Consider the following 22,877-nt stretch of genomic DNA (forward strand, 5'->3'; position numbering starts at 1 on the left):
AATTAGCTGGGCATGGTGATGCACACGTGTAACCCCAGCTTCTAGGGAGGCTGAGGCAGGAGAATTGCTTGAACCTGGGAGGCGGAGGTTGCAGTGAGCCAAGCTTGCACCACTGTACCCCAGCCTGGGCGACACAGCGAGACTGCGTCCCAAAGATAAATAAATAAAACAAAAATAAAAACAAGCAAAAAAATTTAAAAAAGAAATACAGAGACGAAAACACAGTTCATCAGTTTATTCTCAGATGTGAGATGCAAATTATGCCCTATGGCCTGGCGGTGGGGGGGCCGGGCTTGGGCTGGAATCTCTCATCATATCCCAGCCTTCCCTAAGAAGGAAGCAGATGAAATCTACAACAGGGGGGATTTTCCCTTTTAATACAGACCCAGGTATAAATAGGGCAGCACCATTAGGATCCTGATTCCCCCCCACCATCTTGGTCCCCGATTCACCTGGCATGGCAAGGTGAGCCTGGGGAGGTGGGGGGCAGGGGGAGGGGATTTGCAGAGCTGGGCTGAGGCAGGAGAAGAAACATACAGCTCAGTCAAGGGAAGTCCCACTTCCCTCTGTAGTCTGACTTTAGTCCTTTCACCGTGGAAGTGGAAAGGATCAAAGGGGGTGGGGGTCCCAGCCTGGGATCAGGAGACATCCAGTGCTTAACTCTGGGGAAGGGTAGCACCAAAAGGTGTGAAGGGCAGCGACGGAGGAGTGAGGAGGCAGGCGTTGGGGAATGGGGAGGCTTTTGTTCATCAGCTCTGAGTTAGAAGCTCATTGCATGGGGGTTCAAGAGGTGGGGAGGTGACGCTTGGGGGGGGAGGGAGGGGAGAAAGAGCCAGACTGCAGTATGCCACCTGGAATGGGGTGGGAGGAGGCTGGACCCTTGGGCCAGGGAAGCCCAGCCCCCAGCGCCCTGGAAAGGAGAAGGAATGACTGACCGTGATGAGCGAAGTCACATCCCATTGGCTCCAGAGTCACAGGTAACGATAAATACGGTGGCTTCAAGGCCTCAGCACCAAAGGCACCCCATTCTGGGGCTCCCTCACGGTCCCTCCCACCCCGGACACTCTCAGCTGCTGAAGCAGACGGGGCCCAGTTCAAACCCAAACTTCTGGTTCGTCTGGCCAAAGTCAGTGGCCGCCACATCCCACAGGGGCAGAAATCCCGCTCGAGAGGAGCTGAATTCGAAAAGGGTCTTCGTCTGTCCTTTCCGGAGCTGTCCACAGAGAAGATAGAGATGGTGAGTTATGGGGAGGGTGGCTGAGGTCTTGCCTCCCCTCTCCAGCCGGCCACTGCCCCACCCTCTTACCCGGCAGCCATCCTGGGGGACGCTGACGGTGGCTGCTGTCGTCTGGTTGAAGGACAGCTCCTCTCCATTGGTGCCAAGGAAGCGGACGGAGCGGCTGTGGTCACCCGTGGCTTCGTCCAGCCAGGCAGCCGCATTCTGGCAGGAGTAGGTGAGGTTCTGGCGAGCTGTGGCACTCAGCAGTTTCAGGAAGTTTAGCTGCACGACATTCACTGGGGACCCGTCGGCGTCCACGTAGGAGAACTGGTGGGTGGAGGGCAACGCAGAGGGTGAGGGGCTCCATGAGCCTCTTTCGGCAGAACCCACCCCTTGGGAATCTCCATCCACCAGCAGACAACCCACCCCTCCCATGTCGCCATCTCTGAAAAGGTCCCACCAGCCACCTGGAGATCCCTGGCAGAATCCCAAGAGTCACCTGCACATCCACTCTGTCCACCTCTCCATCCAGTAGGTCTCCATGCCCACCCCATATGACTTCCCAAATTTTGATTGCTTCATCCACCAATCCAGGGTTTTAACACACCCAACCCCACCCGGAAGTCACAACTCTACCTCCACTCTTGTGAGCCACTGGATCTAGAGAGCTCACTGTCTCCTGAATACCCGATTTCTGCCCTGTCCAATATGGCAGCCATGTGTCTTGAAATGCGGCCAATTTGAAGGAGGGGCTGTTTTTTACTTTATTTAATTTTTTTCCCTTTTTTGGTGAGTGGGGGTTGGGGTCTTGCTCTTTTGCCCAAGTTGGAGTGCACTGGCACAATTCTGGCTCATTCCAGCCTCCATCTCCTGAGCTCAAGTCATCCTCTCATCTCAGCCTCCCAAGTAGCTGGGACTACAGGTGCACACCACCATGCCTGGCTGGGATTTTTTTTTTTTAACTTCATTTAATTTTTTTTAACTTAAAAAAATTCATAACTAGTGACTGAGCTTTAATCCAGTTATCAGAAAGCTTATGTTTGGAACAACTTGAGTCTGAATCTACTTTTTTTTTTTTTTTTTTTTTTTTGAGACGGAGTCTCGCTCTGTCGCCCAGGCTGGAGTGCAGTGGCCAGATCTCAGCTCACTGCAAGCTCCGCCTCCCGGGTTCGCGCCATTCTCCTGCCTCAGCCTCCCGAGTAGCTGGGACCACAGGCACCGCCACCTTGCCCGGCTAGTTTTTTGTATTTTTTAGTAGAGACAGGGTTTCACCGTGTTAGCCAGGATGGTCTCAATCTCCTGACCTCGTGATCCACCCGTCTTGGCCTCCCAAAGTGCTGGGATTACAGGCTTGAGCCACCGTGCCCGGCCCTGAATCTACTTTTTGAACTGTTGTTCAATGGTTTTATGAAATCTAAATATAGATCAAATATTCCCAATAAAATTTAGCATTTAAATTGTGATGTACTATAAATGTAAAATCTCCATCAGATTTTGAAGAGCTAATATGAAAAAAATACAAAATATCTTAATAATGCTTTTTCTCTTTCTTTCTTTCTTTCTTTCTTTCTTTCTTTCTTTCTTTTTTTTTTTTTTTTTGAAATCTCACTCTGTTGCCCAGGCTGGAGTACAGCGGTATGGTTTTGGCTTACTGAAACCTCCACCTCCTGGGTTCAAGCGATTTTCCTGTCTCAGCCTCCCAAGTAGCTGGGATTACAGGCACGCACCACCACACCTGGCTAATTTTTTGTATTTTTAGTAGAGATGGGGTTTTACCACATTGGCCAGGCTGGTCTCGAACTCCTGACCTCAGGTCATCCGCCCACCTTGGCCTCCCAAAGTGCTGGGATTACAGGCATGAGCCACTGTGCCCAACCATGTGACTTTTTCTTTTTCAAATTCACCAGATCCTGTCTTGACTCTGAACCTTTGCATATGCCATTCCCTCTTCCTGGAACACTTGTCCGTGCCCTTCCTAGCTTGCTAACGCAGTGCATTCTTTAGGCTTCAGATGAGCTGTGATTTCTACCAGGAAGCCTTCTGGTCTTTCCAACAAACACTCCTCTGAATTTCCACCATGCCCTGTGCTTCCCCTGTCCTGGCACCATCATTCTCTACGGCAATTGACTGCCTGTTACATATCTGATGCTGACACCTCACCTCCAGCTTGTGATCCCTAGGAAGGTAGAGGCAAGTCTATCCTGTTCATCTCACCTCTCAGAACCCATCCCTCAAACCCACCTGCTGGTTCCTATCAATTTTCATGCCACTCCCCACCTTGGCCTCTGGTGACTCACCTTCTTCCCTCGACGGAATGTGCTATACCAGCCTCCAGGCTTTTCCTTGGACCAGGAGGCCAATTTCACCTGGAGGAGAAAAGCGAGGGTCACTGTAGCTGATGCCCTTGGTGCCACCTAGATCCCATCTGCATTTACTTCCTCACATCGTAGGCTGCTGTGATTATGTCAGGATGTTCTCTGGCTTCTGGGATGGATGGGCTCTGCCAGTGCACAATGGGGGAAAGGGGTTCATGCCCCTGAGGCAGCCCTCACCCAATGACTGATGGGAGTTGGTGGATAAATACCCCAGCTCCCTCGCCTCCAAGGGAGATAGCTCTCAGGTGCCTGTGCTACACAGTCTCCCAGGGCTCCCCAGTGGGATTGAACTCTGGGTCCCTAGTGGTACCATTTTATTTTAATTAATTAATTTATTAATTAATTTTTGAGACAGGATCTCTCTGCTGAAGTGCATGACACAATCATAGCTCACTGCAGCCTCAAACTCCTGGGCTCAAGTAATCCTCCCACCGCAGCCTTCCAAGTAGCTAGAACTACAGGTGTACACCCCCATGCCCAGCTTTTTTTAATTTTCAAGACATGGTCTTGTTCTGTCACCCAGGCTGGAGTGCAGTGGTGTGATCACTGGCTCACTGCAGCCTCGACTTTCAAAGTTCAAGCAAACCTCTGACCCCAGCCTCCTAAGTAGCAGTGAAACCCCATCTCTGCTAAAAAAAAAAAAAAGAAAAGAAAAAGAAAGAAAGAAAGAAAGAAAGAATTAGCTGGGTGTGGTGGTGCATGCCTGTAATCCCAGCTACCGGGGAGGCTGAGGCAGGAGAATTGCTTGAATCTGGGAGGCAGAGGTTGCAGTGAGCTGAGATCATGCCACTACATTCCAGCCACGGAGACAGAGCCAGACTCTGTCACACACACACACAAAAAAACAAAACCGTTCACTGATACTTGTTTTTGCATCAGTATCTGAATTGCACAGCCACTCTATGAAGTAGATACTTTCTTTCTTTTTTATCTTTTCTTTCTTTTTTTTTCTAGACAGAGTCCCACTCTGTCGCCCAGGCTGGAGTGTAATGGTGCAATCTCGACTCACTGCAACCTTTGTCTCCCAGGTTCAAGTGATTCTTCTGCTTCAGCCCCCAAGTAGCTGGGATTACAGGTGCCCGCCACCATGCCCAGCTAATTTTTGTATTTTTAGTAGAGACGAGGTTTCACCATGTTGGTCAGCCTGGTCTGGAACTCTTGACCTCAGGTGATCTGCCCCCCTTGGCCTCCCAAGGTGCTGGGATTACAGGCATGAGATACCATGCCCAGCCTATTGATTTCTTTTGGAGTTTTCCTTCTTTGTCTTCCCATGGAAGGTATGGATTCCAGAAAAGCAGAGAGAGTTTTCTTTTTCTTTCTTTCTTTCTTTCTTTCTTTTTTTTTTTTGAGACAGAGTCTTGCTCTGTCACCCGGGCTGGAGTGCAGTGGCACATCTCGGTTCACTGCAACCTCCACCTCTAGGGCTCAAAAGACCCTCCCACTTCAGCCTCCAGAGTACCTGGGACTACAGGCTCACACCACCATGCCTGGTCAACTTTTTAATTTTTGTAGAAACGGGGTTTTGCTATGTTGCTGAGGCTGATCTCGAACTCCTGACCTCAATCGATCCTTGCACCTCAGCCTCCCAAAATGCTGAGATTATAGGCATGTGCCACCACCTGGCCTTATATTTTTTTCTTTTTGATCCTCTGCAGTAGTCCCAGCTCTTGAGACAGGACTTGGCATACAGTAAGTGCCAGTTGAAGGAAGGATAATGTCCCAGACAAGGTGGGTGTGGGTGTGGGTGTGGGAAGCAGGGGACAGCCCTTCCTGGGGGAGGGGATGAGAGGTTTGGGGCACTCACGATCTCGAACTTCTTGTCAGGATAGAGGCAGGTCTCTCCTCCCGCCGTGAAGTTGCAAAAAACCCTGAACGAGTCCCGCGCGCAGCCCTGGTTGGGGTCAATCCAGTATTCCCCTGCCGCAGAACCAGGCAGGGTGGGTGAGTCCGGTTGGGACCCGATGGACCCCAACCCCCCCACATCCCCAACCTCCGCCTATCCAAGTGGCGGGGGGACCGGACCTCACCATCAGGCAGGTGCGGGTGGTTGCGGTGCAGCTCGTGGCACACGAGGCCCGGGCGCTCCGCAGTGCCAGGAGGACGCCGCAGCTGCTCCAGCTCCAAGCTCAGCGATGTGAGCGAAGCCAGCACCTCCTCCAGGCCGCCCTCCACGACTGGGAGTGGGACTGGGACGAAGCGCCGGCGCCGGCGCAGCCCATGCAGCTCGGCAGGGGGACCCTGGGCGTGGGGGATGGGGACGGAGGAGAAGAGAGGGGAGATGGGGGAGGGAGAGACCGGGAGAAAGAGAGACAGGCAGAGATGAAGAGGCAGAGAGACACAAATGAGAAAGAGGAGGGAGAGAGATAAACAAGGGGCAGAGACAGAGAAAGGAGAGATAAGCAGGAAGGGAGAGACACACAGGAAAGAGAGAGATAGATTCAGAGATGGGGAGAAGCCAAGTTGTAAGAGGACAAAAGAGAAAACGCAAGAAAAGCAGAGACAGAGGGACAGAGAGTGGGGAGAGAGACAAAAGATGAAATAGTGGCGCAAGTATCAAGACAGAGACAGATAAGAAAGATGGAGAGAGCCAGGGAGGAGAGATGGGGTCCGAGAGACAAGACCCAGGTCAGAGCCCCCATGGGTGTTCCCCCAACCCCCACCTCCAGGCCAGACCTTCCCTGGGGTTTTGTAGGGAACTACCCTCTTCACCTACATCCTCTGAACACCTAGTGTGTGCCTGGCCCAGTGGTGGGCACGAAAGGACCCTCTGGGGACACCCAGACATAGTCCTTGCTCTCCCCCCAGGTTTTGGTGCCCAGCCCCCTCTCCCTGTGGAACTCACCGGGGGGCCTGGTGGGCCTGCAGGTCCGGTGTCTCCACGGGGGCCCATGGACCCCTGTAGGGAGAAGTCACTTGGAGAATGAACTCTGTCTATGGAGACCCTTCCCACCAACACTCACACACACACGCACTCACACTTCACACACACACTCACACTCACACACACTCACACGCACACTCACACGCACTCACACTCACACTCACGCACACTCACGCACATACTCACACGCACGCACACTCACGCACACACACGCACGCACACTCACACACACTCACGCACATACTCACACACACACGCACACACACACTCACACACATACAGCCTTGGGGAAGGGACATGAAGTTTTCAGCATTAAGCATCAGACCCAAATTTTCTTTTCATGTTTTAACGTCTCTGAAATCAGCTTCTTAGCATCTTTTGGCAAGTCATAGTTTACTTGGCAGAACTGTTTACTTTCCTAGCAGTTTGTAAAATAATGGTACGTCTTATAATTGATGGCATTTTGGATCTGATGAAATACAACAGTAGGTGTTGAATAAATATTTGTCAAAGGCACGATTGCATGAATAAATAACTAAATGAAGGCAGAGGCGTGGAGGGCTCTGGTAGAGCGGAGGGGATGGGAAGCTGGCGTATGTAAGCCCACGGAAGCAGGGTGTACTCACCGGAGACCCCTTTGAGCCTTTCTGTCCCAGGGGGCCCTGTAGGGTACAGAAAGGAAGAGCTGAGGTCCTGGCTGGCCCGCCATAGTGACCTCATCCCACAAAAGATTCGCTTCATACTCACCGCCACACCTGGAGGACCAGGGTGGCCCAGAGAGCCAATGGGACCAGGGGGGCCCTAGGGAAAGGACATCAGGGTCAGAATTGGTGGGGTACACCCTACTGCCCTGACAGATCGCCAGACAAGCCTTCAGTCCCACCAAAGGAAGACCCGGAACCCTAGACAAGCCTCCAATTCCCCCACAGAGAGACCCCAAACCTCAGACACAGCCTCCAACTTGCCAGTTCTGAGATAGAGCCCCCTATTTTCCCTAGACACACCCTCACTAATCCAGACCCATGTTTCTTAGACCCCACACCCACAGTCTCTCAACCCATCCCCTCCTTCAAACATATTCTTCCCACTGAGGTCAGGACACTCACAGGATCTCCCTTGGGACCAGGGGGTCCCTGCACACCTGGCAACCCCTGATCTCCTTTCTCACCGGCTTCCCCCGGGGGGCCAATGAGACCGATCAATCCAATGTGGCCCTGGAGGACAAAAGAGGCATAGACAGGGGAGGACATGGGACTATTCAGGGAGGTTTTTCTCCTGGAGCCTTAGGGTGATGAGTTTGGGAGCGGAAGATGTGCCAATCTCCCAGCCCCCTGGCCAGGGACAGAGGGAAAGAGGGGAGGAGATGGGGAAGAAAATAATGGAATGATGTCCTTACCTTTTCCCCCTTGGGGCCAGCATCTCCCTTCAGCCCTGGGAGGCCAGAGGGCCCCTGGGAGAAGAGCAAGGGTCAGTCAGGGATTCTCAAATGTGAACTCTCGAGGTCTGTGTGGGTGGTTGGGGGATGGTCAAATGGGAAATTATGCAGATTTCAAACGGGAATTACCAGGGATGGGGGTCAAGGGATGGTCAGTGTAGGCCACCAAGGTGGAATGATGAGAGCTAATGAGGGGTTGATTGGAGGATGGACAACGTGAGTGGTCAGTGGCCAAGGTCAGCCTGGGTGATCAGTGTAGACCATCAAAGTGGAGGGTCAGAGCAGAGGGTTAGTAGAGGTGGGCAGTGTAGACCATCAAGGTGGAAGATTAGGGCAGAGGGTTATAGAGATGGGCAGTGTAGACCATCAAGGTGGAAGGTTAGGGCAGAGGGTTATAGAGATGGGCAGTGTAGATCATCAAGGTGGAAGGTCAGATCAGATGGTTAGTAGAGACGAGCAGTGTGGACACTCAGATGGACGGTCAGTGAGGGTCATCCTGCACCGATGCTCACTAGGTGGTCACTAGGTGCCCAGAGTGGTCCTCAGAGCCAGGGCCTCAGGGATGAACAAGTCTCTTACCAGGGGGCCGGGAGGGCCCATCTGTCCAGGGGCTCCCAGGAGGCCTGGTTCACCCTGAGGATGGAATAGAACATGGGGTGGGCTGCACCCTGTCAGAACCCAGTGTGGACCCCCCACCATGCACCAGGGGCAGCCCCTCCAAATGGTGATGGGATCACAAGCTGGGAGCAGGCAGAAAGGGGCTGGACACGCCCTGTCGCGCCCCTGCCCCGCTCCACTCACCACAGGGCCGGGGATCCCTCGAAGACCCTCAGGCCCCACACGTCCAGGGGGCCCTCGAGCCCCCATTGGACCCGTCCTCCCTGGGGGCCCGTCAGGACCTGGTTCCCCCTGAAATGGACACAGGCAAGGGAGTGGGCCAGAGTCAGGGGGTTCCTGCCTCCTGCCAAGAAGCATCTGGGATCTGGAGGGAGTGGGTGCCTGGGGTGGTCACAGGTCCACCCTCTCCTGATGGCCCCACTGTTGGCCTAGAGTAGTGCAGGGACCCTTCCCCTTGTCAGGGGACTCACCTTGGCACCTTTCTCCCCTTCTCTGCCTTCTCGACCCATGGGGCCTGAAGGACCCTGAGAAGGGAAAGACAATGAGCGGGGTCTAGGGGCTGACTCAGGGTCTGAGGGGTGAGTGGGGGGCTATAGGTGAGTGGGGGTCTGTAAGGTGAGTGGGGTCTGAGGGGTGAGTGGGTCTGTGGGGTGAATGAGGTCTGGGTGAGTGGGGTCTGTGGGTGAGTGGGGGCTGTGGGGTGAGTGAGGACTGTGGGGTGAGTGGGGTCTGTGGGGTGAGGGCTGTGGGATGAATGGGGTCTGTAAGGTGAGTGGGGACTGTAGGTAAGCCGAGGATTCAGGAGGTGGCTTATCACTCACCCTCTTGCCAGGGGGCCCGGGGGCGCCAGGTTCCCCAGAAGCTCCAGGCGGACCCTGAAGGAGACAAGGACACCACTTTTGGTCTCAGCTAACGTTTGAGCCTGACTGTTTTAGGACGCCTAGGACCAGAGGACAGCCTTCCCCAAGCATCACCCGAGCAGCAGGCACTCCCACCTCCCACCTACTGCCTCAAGCTGCTCACATTCCTGGGGGTCCCCAGAGAGATGAAGTGGGAGCACCTGCAGGGACCTTGGGTACCCCACTAGCTCACTCCCCTGCCCCCCAATTCACTCACTCATTAGCTCCCCAACCCCCACTCTCAGCACCACACCCTCTGTTTTCCCACTCACCGGTCCCCCAACATCACCAGGGTCTCCCTTCTCCCCTGGGGAACCATCTATGCCCTGCATAGGGGGAAGACAGAGTTGTGAGGGGTGATGAGGGTACGTGAGAAATGGGGTGGGCTGGGGGACAAAAGAAGGTTATTGGTTCCACTGTCAGGGTCCAGGTCTGTGGGGGTGGGGAAACGGGGACAGAATTAGGAAATATGCCAGGATTGGGGAGGGGGTCACACTCACTGAAACTCCAGGGTCTCCTGGGGGCCCTAGATCTCCGGGGAGCCCCGTGGGGCCCTGGAACACAGAATGATTAATAATCACATCTCTGAATTGTGGAGCAATCATGCATTTATGGAACAGATCAACTGTATCCAGGAACAATTTGGTTTCTGGGGACACATTAGTGAACAAAACATAAAATCCTGGCTTGGTAGAGTGAACATTCTCGTGTTTCATGGGTGCAGGCACTGAGCTAGGAATGCTGCATGCATGATCTCACTGCAGCCTCCTCACAGCCTCCCAGCTCGGGTCTCACAGAGAAAACTGGCCATTAATTTGTCTATTCATTCATTCATCCAACCATTCATCCATCCATCCATCCATCCATCCATCCATCCATCCATCCATCCATCCATCCATCCATCCATCCATCCATCCATCCATCCATTCATCCATCCATCCATCCATCCATCCATCCATCCATCCATCCATCCATTCATCTATCCATCCATCCATTCATCCATCCATCTATCCATCCGTCCATCCATCCATCCATCCATCCATCCATCCATCCATTCACACACTCAGAGAAGAAACACTCCAAACAATGCGATTCAAGTCAAGGTCCCACAGATGCTAAACCCCTTCCTGACCTCCACCCACCCCAAACCCTACTGTGGTGGAGGAAGGGCCTCAACCTTCGCCTCAAGGCCAAATCCCACATCCACCCCAAATCTGACCCAATTCAACCTTAACCTTTACAACAACGTTAGAATGATCCGCTGTGAAATCAACTTTCATGCCATTCAATGATGTATAACCACTGTACGTTTATGTTTCATTCACATATTTATTCACTAATTCACTCATCCATCCATCCATCCATTCATTCACTCATCTCTTCAGTCATTTTGTTCACCTATGGATCTATCCATTCATTCATATTCATCTCTTCAGTCATTTGTTCACTTGTGGATCTATCCATTCATTCATGCATCCATTCACTCATTCACTTACTCGTTTGTCCATTTGGTCACTCATTCATTCATCCATTCATTCACATTCATGCATCTATTAATTTACTTATTCATCCATTAATTTACTCATTCATGCATTCATTCACTCATTTATTCGTACACATGTATTCATTCACATATTCATATGTCCACTGATTTATTCATTTTTCCATTAATTAAATTCACTCATCCACCCATTCATTCACTCGTTCATCCATTCATTCACGCATTTGTTTATCCATTTATTCACTCACGTATTCATCCATCCACTGAGTTATTCACTTGTCCATTCATTAATTCACTCATTCATCCATTCATCCACTCATTCATTCATCCATCCATCCACCCGTTAATTCATTCATCCATGTTCTGGGGGTTGCTCATGAGATCAGTAAATTAGAGGATGCAATCCCTGGCTAGAAGTTTGGGAGAGCTTCGGCCGGGTGTGGTAGCTCACGCCTGTAATCCCAGCACTTTGGGAGGCCGAGGCAGGCAGATCACGAGGTCAGGAGATCGAGACTATCCTGGCCAACATGGCGAAAATCCGTCTTTACTAAAAATACAAAAATTAGGCGGGTGTGGTGGTGCGTGCCTGTAGTCCCAGCTACTCGGGAGGCTGAGGCAGAAGAATCACTTGAACCCGGAAGGCAGAGGGTGCAGTGAGCTGAGATCATGCCACTGCACTCCAGCCTGGTGACAGAGCAAGACTCCATCTCAAAAAAAAGTTTGGGAGGACTTCAAGTACACTCAAAATGCCCCCTCCCATGTCTGCCCCCACTTCCCCCCAGGACTCACCACGTTCCCTTTGGCTCCATCCTCTCCAGGGGGACCTTTCTTGCCTGGGGGTCCAGCAGCTCCAGATGGGCCTGAGTCCCCCTTTTCACCAGTGTCTCCCTTGGGCCCCTTTACAGAAGAGGGCAGAGGTCAGAGTGGTCTGGACTCTCCAGGCATCAAGGATTGGCATACTTGGATTCAGGCATTGGGGTGGTCTGGGACTTTTCTGGGGTCAGGGTTCAGAGTAGCCTAGGTTGTCCAAGGGTCAAAGGTCAGAAGGAGCTGGGACTTATGACAGTGAAAGATCTGGACGGTCTAGGTGCCCACTGGTCACGTGCAAGGTCGGCCTAGCCCATGTGCTGCTCTTGAGCGAATTAGAAGAGGGGCTCCCTGTGGGCAACTCATCCCCAAGTCAGGACTCATGACTCAGATTTGAGCCCTCACCTATCTCCTGGGCCATGCAGTCTTGTGTAGTGTGCAACCTACAGAGCTGTACATAGCAGCCCTATCTGAGACCTTCCAAGTGTCTTTCCTCAAGGTAATCAGGGATGGCCACAGGACCGGGGTAAGTGGATGGCCTTGGACTGCCCAGAGGTCAAAGTGGCCCAAGATGCCCAGGGGTCAGGGGTTCCCTGAGTTGGGTGCAGGGACCACATCACACAGTCACTCACCGGGATGCCTGGGGCTCCCGGAGGCCCTGGGTCTCCAGCCTCCCCTGGCTCACCCTGCAGGAGGCAACGTGAGAGTGGGGAAAGGTCCCATCCTAGCAGACAAGGAGGGGCTCCCCAGAATGTCCCTGCCCAATAGGACTAGATTTCTCTCTTCCCCCCGTGCAGCCCCTGCCTTCCCTCACTCACCTTCTCACCTACAGCGCCTGGCTGACCAACTCCTCCGGGCAGTCCTGGAGTGCCCTGGAGAGACAGCAAGAGGTAGGAGTGGGACAGTGGAATCCCAACATCCTCTTCTTAGGAAATGGGTGTCCCCATTTCTGAGCCATGCTGGCCCCCCAAGAGTTCTCACCTCTGATCCACTGGGACCTTGGGGACCCCGAGGACCTGGAGCTCCATGGGGACCCTGTGGAAGGTCAGCATTAGTATCCAGTGACCATAGAGCCCACCCCGCCCAAAAGGCCACAGTGACCACAGATACCACTCTCGATGCTGGTGACCCTCAGGGCCCTTAAAATGACAATGTCCCTCAAATGAATCTAATGCCTGCCCCCACCCTATAAAGCCACCACCCTCCCGCTCCCACCTTCCTCTGGGAGTGCATACCATGGACCCGACGTCTCCGACCTCCCCTTTCTCTCCGGGAGGGCCTGGCAGCCCCTGTGGTACAAAGAACCAAGATTGGGGCACCAGGTAGGCAGAACCAGAGGTGCCACCCCCAAACCCAGATACCCACCTGTAGTCCAGGAGGGCCAATCACCCCCACAAAGCCTCTGACTCCATCATCTCCTTTCTGCCCAAAGAGGCCTGGGGGTCCCCGGCGCCCCTGAGCCCCGTCTGCTCCCTGACGGAGAATACAAACCCGGGCACATTTAAGGTCTGGGTCAGGGATTAGGGCAGATTGAGTCTCAAGGGTCAAGACTGAGGTTAAGGGTTGGAGTCAGGATTCAGATTAAGTTTAGGGAGGGTCAGGGTTGAGTTGGAGTTGGGGTCCAGGTTAAGGAACAGGGCTTGGGAATGAAGTCAAGGGTTGAGTCAAAGTGTTAAACAGTGAGTCAGATTTGCCGTTGAGGTTCAGGTCATGGGCAGGGTTCATATGGGGTTCAGATGGAATTTAGGGTTGGGTTTGAGGTTGGAGCCAGGGTCGTATTCAAAGTTTGAGTTCAGGTCTGGGGTCAGTATTGGAAGAGTGGGTCAGAGTTGGGGTTAAGGATAGGGCCATATGTTCCTATTGTATGGTAATAAATAAACACAAAAGGACAGGTCTGGGTCAGGGCTTGGTTAAGAGATTGGAAGATAAGGCTTTTGTTTGGTTGGTCATTTTTGTTTGTTTGTTTTTGTTTGTTCTGCCTTGCTTTGCTTTGTTTTGTTTTGAGGAGTCTCACTCTGTCACCCAGGCTGGAGTGCAGTGGCGAGATCTCTGCTCACTGCAACCTCTGCCTCCCTGGTTCAAGCAATTCTCCTGCTTCAGGCTCCTGAGTAGCTGGGATTACAACCGGGTGCCACCGTGCCTGGCTTTCTCTCTCTCTCTCTCTCTCTTTTTTTCTTTTCCTTTTTTGAGACGGAGTCTCCCTCTGTCACACAGGCTGGAGTGCAGTGGTGCCATCTTGACTCACTGCAACCTCTACCTCCGGGGTTCAAGCAATTCTCCTGGCACAGTCTCCCAAGTAGCTGGGATCACAGGGGCCCGCCACCATGCCCGGGTAAGTTTTTTTGTATTTTTAGTAGAGATGGGGTTTCATCGTTTTGGCCAGGATGATCTTGAACTTCTGACCTCAGGTGATCCACCTGCCTTGGCCTCCCAAAGTACTGGGATTACAGGCATGAGTCACCGTGTCTGGCTGAAGATAAGGTTTGAGTAGGACTGAGGTTAAGGTCATGAGCAGAGTTGAGACTGGGGCTGAAATGGGGTTCAGAGCTGGGTTTAGGATGGAATTTAGTTCAATTTTAGGGCTGAGTATATATTGAACATCGATATAGAGGGGCAGATCAAGGTTGAGGATGAGGATTGAACCAGATTCTGGGGTTGAGTCCATATTGGGTGTTGGTATTGAGGGGAAGACATGGTTGGGCAGGGATTGAATCAAATTCTGAGGTTGAGTTTACATTGGGTGTTGTCACTGAGGGGAAGACATGGCTGGGTTGGGATTAGGCCAGATTCTGGGGTTGAGTTCACATTGGGTGTTGGCATTGAGAGGAAGACATTGTTGGGTTGGAACTGACTCTGATTCTGGGGTCAAGTTCATATTGGGTGCTGGTATTGAGGGGAAGACATGGTTGGGTTGAGATTTACTCAGATTCTGGGGGTGAGTACGTATTGGGTGTTGGCATTGAGGGGAAGACATGGTTGGAGTTGGGATTGAGCCAAATTCTGGGGGTGAGTTCATATTGGGTGTTAGTATTGAGGGAAAGACATGGTTGGGTTGGGATTGGGCCAGATTCTGGGGTTGAGTTCACATTGACTGTTGACACTGAGGGGAAGACGTGGTTGGGTTGAGATTGTGCCAAATTCTGGGGTTAAGTTCACATTGGGTGTCGGTATTGAGAAGAAGACATGGTTGGGTTGGGGTTGACTCCGAATCTGGGGTTGGGTTCATACTGGGTGTTGATATTGAGGGGAAGACATGGTTGGGTTGAGATTGAATAAGATTCTGAGGGTGAGTTCATACAGAGTGTTGGTATTGAAGGGATGACATGGTTGGATTAGGATTGACTCCGATTCTTGGATTGAGTTCACATTGGGTGTCAGTACTGAGGGAGGACCAGGGTTGGGTTTGAGGTTTGGATTGAGTCAGTGTGCTTCCACTGTCATTTGCTCCCACTATCCCTCCCATCAAGGATCCAGAGAAGGACTGCAAAGCTGGGGGCACTCACCGGGGGACCTGGGTGTCCTGCAGGACCCCGTATCCCTGGTTGTCCAGGTGGGCCCTGGGAGAACGGGAAACGGAATCAAAAAATTCCCTCAGGTTTAAGATTAGAGAGGGCACTGGAGCTATCAATCACTGCCTCCCAACCCACATTCCCTACCAGGGAGCAACAGCTACATCCCCCCAAATCCTGTCTTCTCAGCCACCGACTGACGGGATCAGACAAACATCTGTCCTAAGCCAAGCCCTGGCCATCAGGACCTTTCCTCACAAGTTCCACCAAGACCCAGGGACGAAGCTGGCTCAATGATACAAGACACTGGGTCTGATGTTTGCGGGGTATCAGATGTTAGTTGGGTATCAGATGCCTCAGTGCCTGCCATGCAGAGTCACGGGCAGAGGGAAGGACATGTCACTAAGAATGGAGAAGGAGGTTACCCGCACCCCAGTGCCTTTCCAGTTCTTTGGGAGCCCCAGCTATCCCTATCCTCTCCGCATTTGGGTTCTGTGGACCCATTGCGCCAGGCAGCTCAAGTACCTTCTGTTGCATGTAGGTATCAAGATGGTACCCTAGAAGGCAGAAAACTCCATGGCCTCTCCTACCCCATGAAGAATGATCTCTACATCCCTGGCCTCCTCTCTCTTCTGCTACCCACCCCACCCCGCCTCACTGCGGATCTCCACTCACCGCATCTCCTTTATCGCCTTTACTCCCCTTGTGTCCAGGGGCACCCACATCTCCCTGCAGAGGAAATGGGATGAAGACCCAGCTTCCATTCACCCCCATCCTCCCCTGGACCCTTCCTCTCTGTGAACTCCTCACCTTGTCCCCTTCCTCGCCAGAAGGCCCAGCAGCTCCAGGGGGTCCCAGAGGCCCCAGGGGCCCTGGGATCCCATCTTTGCCAGTGGGGCCAGGGGGACCACGTTCTCCCTGTTGTGGGAAATGGAAAGGGGGATGTCAGAGCAAGAATGTCCTGCAGGAGCCATGTCCTGGGGTGTGGCAGGGCCAGACCCTGAGGAGGCCCTAAGAATGGGATGGGCAAGTCACTTACCGGGGACCCCTTCTCGCCTGCAGGGCCAACGGGGCCTTGGCTGCCACTTTGGCCAGGAAGTCCAATGCCTCCTGCTGGGCCCACAGGACCCCGCTCACCAGGGGATCCCTGAAAACAGGGAGACGAATCAGGAATAATACCAGTAGTAGCTCTCCTTTACGGAGGATTTTCAAGCCACTAGGCACTGAGTTCTGTGGTTACCAGGATTATATCTAACCTGTTCCCTTCCTGCAGCGGCCAGAGGGTGCCTGTGAGCACTTGAGGGGCTGGGCACATTCCTCCCCTGCTCAAGAACCCTCCATGGCTCCCATCTCACTTAGAACAAAAGCCAAAGTCCTCCTGGTGGGGTATATATATATACATTTGTAGAGACAGGGCCTGGCTATGTTGCCCAGGTTGGTCTCAAACTCCTGGGCTCAAGCAATCCTCCAGCCTCAGCCTCCCAGAGACCTAGGATGACAGGCATGAGCCACCACACCTGGCCCAAGAAAAGGGGTTTTTATATGTTGGTGGCCAACACACAGGTAAGTATTTGTTGGATAAATGATCTCAAGGAGGTTTGTGATCATACATGAGATGAGGCTTCTCATCATGGCTATTTTACAGACAAGGAAACTGAGGCTTGCCAAGGAATACAACAGCCCAGCCAGTGAGCAACAGAACTGACGTTGGCCCACTGCAACCTCCACCTCCCAGGTTCAAGTGATTCTCCTGCCTCAGCCTCTAGAGTACCTGGGATTACAGGCATTCACCGCCATGCCTGGCTGATTTTTGTATTTTTAGTAGAGACAGGGTTTCACCGTGTTGGTCAGGTTGATCTCGAACTCCTGGCCTCAAGGGATTCGCCTGCCTTGGCCTCCATCATGGGTTTTATCATGACAATGTCAAGCTTCCAAGACACCTTGAGTTCCCTCCACCCTGCCCCCACCCAGCACAGGGGGTTATACTTACATTGGCCCCCACAGGCCCCGGGGGGCCCTTATCACCCTTCAAGCCAGTAGGTCCCTGAAGTAGGAGATAATTCACAGTCAAGAGACTCCCAAGGGTGTCCCCAAGTCCTGTCTTCCTCTGTGGGGAGCTCACAGTCCCCACCTCTCTCCTGGGACTGGACACTGAGCTTTGAGGGATCAGCCTTCTCCAGTTCCCTCCAGCATTTTTTTGCTTTCATCACTTCCCACACCCCAAATGCCATTCCCCCATCCCTCCCCCGACCCCCCCATCCTTTCCTTCTCTAAGGGACATGCAGGAGGGTCTCCAAAGATACTCACCGGGTCCCCAGGGCCCCCCTTGGGGCCGGGAAAGCCCCTGAGTCCAGCTGGCCCTTCCTTCCCAAGGGGTCCTGGTGGTCCCAGCTCCCCCTGCAGGAGTGCAGAGGAGGGAAGTCAAGCTCCAGGGAGGGGATGTCTCCGTCCAGTCTGTGACTCAGGGCCCCTCCCCCATGAGACTGATTCCGAGCCTTTGGTTGATCTTGGATGTTCAACCAAGACCTCTAATGGACAGTGTCTCACCTTCGCCCCCTCTCTGCCTTCCAGGCCAGGAAGACCTTGTTCACCAGGAGGTCCAGGGGGGCCTGGAGGCCCCCTTTCACCCAGAGGTCCCACTTCTCCTGTCTTTCCCTGGTGAGGAAGAAGGTTCCTCTTGAGTTGGGGTGGCCCAGGGGAGTCGCTTAGGAGTCCAGCCTTCCCCTAAGTATCCCCCAACTGGTACAAAACAAGGGAGGTTTATGGAGTCCATTCTGACCTGAGGGCCTAAGACACCAGCTGGTCCAGGCGGGCCTGTCTGACCTTGGAAACCCTAGAGAGAAAAATTAAATGGGGGTGGGGGGTGTTACATGGGGGAAGGGATGGGGGACGGGGAGACAGGGAAGACCTGATAGGATCAGCAATCTGGCCACTGGTGCGGTGGCTCACGCCTGTAATCACAGCACTTTGGGAGGCAGAGACGGGTGGGTCACTCGAAGCCAAGAGTTTGAGACCAGCCTGGCCAATATGATGAAGCCCCGTCTCTACTAAAAATACAAAAATTAGCCAGGCACGGTGGCACGCGCCTGTAGTCCCACTCAGGAGGCTGAGGCAGGAGAATTGCTTGAACTCGGGAGGCAAAGGTTGCAGTGAGCCAAGATCGCCCCACTGCACTCTAGCCTGGGTGACAGAGTGAGACTGTGTCTCAAAAACAAAACAAAACAAAAAAACAAAACACACACACACACACACACACACACAAGAAAAAAGGATCAGGAATCAAAGGTTGAGGGGTTACTCACCAATTCTCCTCTCTGTCCAGGGTGCCCTGGTCGCCCATCTTTACCTTGGTGACCCTGCGGATGAGGTGGGAAAGAGTTGGGGCACAGATACAGGGCTTCGTCCCTTCCCATATCCTCCACCCACCCAACCCCCAATGAGGGTGACCTCACTCACAGGGGGGCCCTTTGGCCCAGGGAATCCTGGAGGGCCTTGCAGACCAGGGAGGCCCTGAAATGGAACCGGAAGTCATTGTCTCATCCTTCCTCCCTCTTTGCCCACTCCCTGAGCCCCACATAATGACAACAGGATCTAGCACACATTGAGTGCTTATTGCATGCCAGGCACGGGCAGGGCATTCTCCGCACAGTCAGTCATTTTATTCACCACTGCGGCTGGGAGACTGAGGTTACTCCCATTTTACAGAGGAGAAAACTAAGGCACAGAGAGGTTAAGTGACTTGCCCAAGGTCACACAGTAGGTGAATGGCAGAGCCAGCACTTGAACTCATGGCTCTCTGACTTCAGAGGCTGTGCTCCTTTTTTTCTTTTCTTAAAGATGGAGTCTTGCTCTGTCACCCAAGCTGGAGTGCAGTGGTGTGATTAGATCACAGCAGCTTCCAACTCCTGGGCTCAAGCAATCCTCTCATCTCAGCCTCCAGAGTAGCTGGGACTACAGGCGTGCACCACCATACCCAATTAAACTGTGCTCTTACTACTGCATGATAATGTCTCTTCATGTCTTGGGCTTGTCCTCCACTCAGAATCTCTCTCTCTGACACACATACACATGCACATTCACACACACACACACACACACTCTCACCTTTTCTCCAGGGATCCCGGGGGCCCCGTCCTGGCCCACATCGCCCTAGGACAGAGTGAATGAGACTCAGGCCCCAGAACAAACTCAACTGGGAAGAACTGGGAGGGACTGGCTGAGCCTGAGGCATGGGGGGCCTTGACTGCCCACCCATCCCATACCTTGGGGCCTGGTTGCCCTGTGGCACCCGGTTGCCCCCTCTCTCCACGGGAGCCCTAAACAAAAAAAAGGCAAAGATCAGATATGAGGGGGTGGGGGAGCCTGGGAGATGAGACCAAGTCTTCCAGGTGCCCTCCCCTTGTGACTCCCTCTCCAGGGACATTGATATAACCCAAACCCTTTCCCTGCCCTCTGATGACCTCTCCACCACCTTTCCTTCCCAGCCCTGTCCCCAGGTCCCAGCAGGGTAGGGGGCACTCTCTGTTTTCTTACTGGTGGTCCCCGCTCTCCTTCCAGGCCTGGCTGTCCTGCCTTTCCCTGAAAATAAATTGTAAGAGAGAAAGCAGAAGAGAATTAGGGTGCAAAGGCATGATGCAAACACAAAAAGGCACCCAATCACATACCCAGAAAGCTGTCTGCCACACATTTATTCACAAGCCTTTCAGTCATACACATACACACAAATACAACTTATACTCAAAACCACACAGATCTCAAACACACAATTGTAACTATGATTGCATCTACAGAGTCCAAACGTGCAAGCATCTTTGGCCACAGAGACATGTATTTATCACAGTTGTGCAGTATGCATACATGATTGCATGCAATCATGGCATGCGTTTGGCAATCCACAGCCTGAAGATGACACAAAACTCATCATGCAATGCATCTCTTGCACACATGTATATACACTGTCAACATATGCAGGCCCAGATTCAGCTGAGGACTTTGTCCTGATAAGCACAGCAGTATACATACACTCATGAATATAAATACAATGTTCATTAACACTGTTACAATACACACATAACAACACAAATACAATACATGCCTGTGTACACATCACTCAGTGTGCACGGAAACACACACATGTGTATACACGTCCTTTCATGCATGTGTACAAGCTTCTTGCACACATTCATGCCCACCATCATGCAAAGTGCATGCAGATTCATGCCCTTGTTCACCCAGGCACAGGCCTGCAGGCTGCGGCGTTCAAACCCTGTCTCATTTATATTGAAAGATACACGAGGCCAGGTGCAGTGGCTCACGCCTGTAATCTCAGCACTCTGGGAGGCCGAGGCGGGCGGATCACGAGGTCAGGAGATGGAGACCATCCTGGCTAACACAGTGAAACCCCGTCTCTACTAAAAAATACAAAAAGTTAGCCGGGCGTGGTGGTGGGCGCCTGTAGTCCCAGCTACTTGGTAAGCTAACGCAGGGAATCATTTGAAACAGGGAGGCCGAGATCACATCACTGCACTCTAGCCTGGGCGATAGAGGCAGACTCCATCTCAAAAAAAAAAAAAAAAGAAAAGAAAGATACATGAAACACACATACACATACTTAAAGTCATATTCATGTTAATACCATGTGTAATCACCTACATGTGTCATGCATTGCATACAACAGCATGTGTGCACACAAGTGCTTCCAGGCATAGACACAGACACTCAGGGTCTACCCATCATCAGACACAACCACACATGCTGTTTCCCTCAGACAAGTTCGCGCCTCTCCCTTACCCCTGGTCATGACTCACCGACTTCCCTTTCTCTCCTATGGGTCCCAGGGGCCCGGGAAATCCAATGGATCCCTGAGTGGAGAGAATTAGAAAGAAGACCTGAGGGTGAGGAGTGAGTGGTGGGTGGAACTGGCCCCTCATACCATCCTTTGAGGCATCTCCAGGTCACTGATTCCAGAAGCTTCCTTGGTCTCTACAGACCCAGCCTCCTACAAGGCAGCCCTCTTCTCTCCTCTCACTTCCCCTCCTCCCTTCTCGTTTCACTGCAGCAAAACTGACCTCCTCGATGGTCCTTGGGCACAGCAGTATATTCCTGCCTCAGGGCCTTTGCACTGGCTGCTCTCTTTGGCTGAAACTCCCGTCTCCTAGGTCTCCACAAAGTCAGCCACTCCTGACCATTTAGATCTCATTCAGATGTCACCTCCTTAGAATGCCTTTCTGCCACCATCCTGGCTTCCACACTGCCGAAGTTACCCTCTGTCTGTCACATTGTGCCATTTTGTTTTCCCAAGAACAATTGCATTGAAATGACCCTTATTGACTTACTTATTCAATGACCGTTTTCCCCCACTGTAGCATAGCTCACTGGTCTTATACCCCACTGCCTAGCACACGGTGAATGCTTTTTAATATTTGTTAACTGACTCCAGTCCATGCCGGAGGAACCGTGCCTCCGCCTGGGGGAAGACATCACAGGCTCTGGTATCCTCTCCCACACTCACTGTGCAGACTTGAGTTCAGATCAGAAAAAACAGTCGCCCGAGTTACCCAGTCTGTGGCGGCATCCCACCTCAAAGCCCATTTCAGGCTCCCTCTACTCTCCCTTCCCATCTGGGGTTTCCATGGTCCCTATACTCTTTTTTTGTTTGTTTTGTTTTTAAGAGACAAAGTCTCACTTTGTCACCCAGGCTGGAGCGCAGTGGTGCAATCACAGCTCACTGCAGCTTCAACCTTCTGGGCTCAAGTGATCCTCCCGCCTCAGCCTCCTGAATAGCTGGGACTACAGATGCACGCCACCATGTCCAGCTAATTTAAAAAATAAATTTCTAGTAGATATGGGGTCTCACTATGTTGCCCAGGCTGGTCTTGAACTCCTGACCTCTAGCGATTCTCCTACTTCAGCCTCTGAAAGTGCTGAGAGTACAGGTGTGAGCCACCACACCTGGCCCCGACACTCTTCGAGGGTCCTGAACACATGCACACAAGGACTTTCTAAAACCTTAGTCTGTGCCAGGTACACTGGCTTACATTTGTAATCCCAGCACTCTGGGAAGCCAAGGTAGGAGAATCACTTGAAGCTGCAAGTTTGAGATCAGCCTGGGCAATGTAGTGAGACCCTGTCTCTGTAAAACATTAAAAATTCATCAGGTGATGTGCACCTGTGGTTCCCAGCTACTCAGGAGATTGAGGGAGGAGGACTGCCTGAGTCCAAGAATTGGGGGCTGCAATGAGCTATGATTGCACTATTGCACTCCAGCCTGAATGACAGAGCGACACCCTGTCTGAAAGGAAAGCAAGCAAGCAAGCAAGCAAGAAAGAAAGAAAGAAAGAAAGAGAGGCCGGGTTCGGTGGCTCATGCCTGTAATCCCAGTACTTTGGGAGGCCGAGGTGGGCGGATCACGAAGTCAGGAGATTGAGACCATCCTGGCTAACCCCGTCTCTACTAAAAAATACAAAAAATTAGCCGGGCGTGGTGGTACTTGGGAGGCTGAAGCAGGAGAATGGCATGAACCCAGGAGGCAGAGCTTGCAGTGAGCCAAGATTGCACCACAGCACTCCAGCCTGGGCGACAGAGCGAGACTGCATGGAGAAAGAAAGAAAGAAAGAAAAGAAAGAAAGAAAGA

General features: G+C 52.5%; 1 protein-coding gene across 1 annotated transcript in view; it reads right to left on the minus strand.

Annotated features, from left to right (window-relative positions):
- Positions 1-220: 220 nt before the first annotated feature.
- The window catches only part of LOC113224064 (collagen alpha-3(V) chain), a 37,284-nt gene continuing 14,627 nt past the window's right edge, over positions 221-22,877 (minus strand). The window contains exons 24-59 of the mRNA XM_031934896.1: positions 21,052-21,105; positions 19,778-19,822; positions 19,507-19,560; positions 19,349-19,393; positions 18,701-18,754; positions 18,547-18,600; positions 18,024-18,077; positions 17,792-17,899; positions 17,552-17,641; positions 17,235-17,288; positions 16,284-16,391; positions 16,055-16,162; positions 15,920-15,973; positions 15,239-15,292; positions 13,101-13,208; positions 12,971-13,024; positions 12,717-12,770; positions 12,554-12,607; positions 12,368-12,421; positions 11,718-11,825; positions 9,928-9,981; positions 9,700-9,753; positions 9,350-9,403; positions 8,999-9,052; positions 8,712-8,819; positions 8,490-8,543; positions 7,872-7,925; positions 7,582-7,689; positions 7,223-7,276; positions 7,102-7,137; positions 6,437-6,490; positions 5,622-5,832; positions 5,399-5,511; positions 3,517-3,585; positions 1,307-1,546; positions 221-1,213 (exon numbers count right to left, since the gene is read on the minus strand). Coding sequence (XP_031790756.1) covers positions 1,067-1,213; positions 1,307-1,546; positions 3,517-3,585; positions 5,399-5,511; positions 5,622-5,832; positions 6,437-6,490; positions 7,102-7,137; positions 7,223-7,276; positions 7,582-7,689; positions 7,872-7,925; positions 8,490-8,543; positions 8,712-8,819; positions 8,999-9,052; positions 9,350-9,403; positions 9,700-9,753; positions 9,928-9,981; positions 11,718-11,825; positions 12,368-12,421; positions 12,554-12,607; positions 12,717-12,770; positions 12,971-13,024; positions 13,101-13,208; positions 15,239-15,292; positions 15,920-15,973; positions 16,055-16,162; positions 16,284-16,391; positions 17,235-17,288; positions 17,552-17,641; positions 17,792-17,899; positions 18,024-18,077; positions 18,547-18,600; positions 18,701-18,754; positions 19,349-19,393; positions 19,507-19,560; positions 19,778-19,822; positions 21,052-21,105 — 2,832 coding nt within the window. The 3' untranslated portion in view covers positions 221-1,066. The remainder of the gene's footprint in view (positions 1,214-1,306; positions 1,547-3,516; positions 3,586-5,398; positions 5,512-5,621; positions 5,833-6,436; positions 6,491-7,101; positions 7,138-7,222; positions 7,277-7,581; positions 7,690-7,871; positions 7,926-8,489; positions 8,544-8,711; positions 8,820-8,998; positions 9,053-9,349; positions 9,404-9,699; positions 9,754-9,927; positions 9,982-11,717; positions 11,826-12,367; positions 12,422-12,553; positions 12,608-12,716; positions 12,771-12,970; positions 13,025-13,100; positions 13,209-15,238; positions 15,293-15,919; positions 15,974-16,054; positions 16,163-16,283; positions 16,392-17,234; positions 17,289-17,551; positions 17,642-17,791; positions 17,900-18,023; positions 18,078-18,546; positions 18,601-18,700; positions 18,755-19,348; positions 19,394-19,506; positions 19,561-19,777; positions 19,823-21,051; positions 21,106-22,877) is intronic.

This window comes from Piliocolobus tephrosceles, chromosome 21 (assembly GCF_002776525.5).
Source record: "Piliocolobus tephrosceles isolate RC106 chromosome 21, ASM277652v3, whole genome shotgun sequence".
Classification (NCBI taxonomy): domain Eukaryota; kingdom Metazoa; phylum Chordata; class Mammalia; order Primates; family Cercopithecidae; genus Piliocolobus; species Piliocolobus tephrosceles.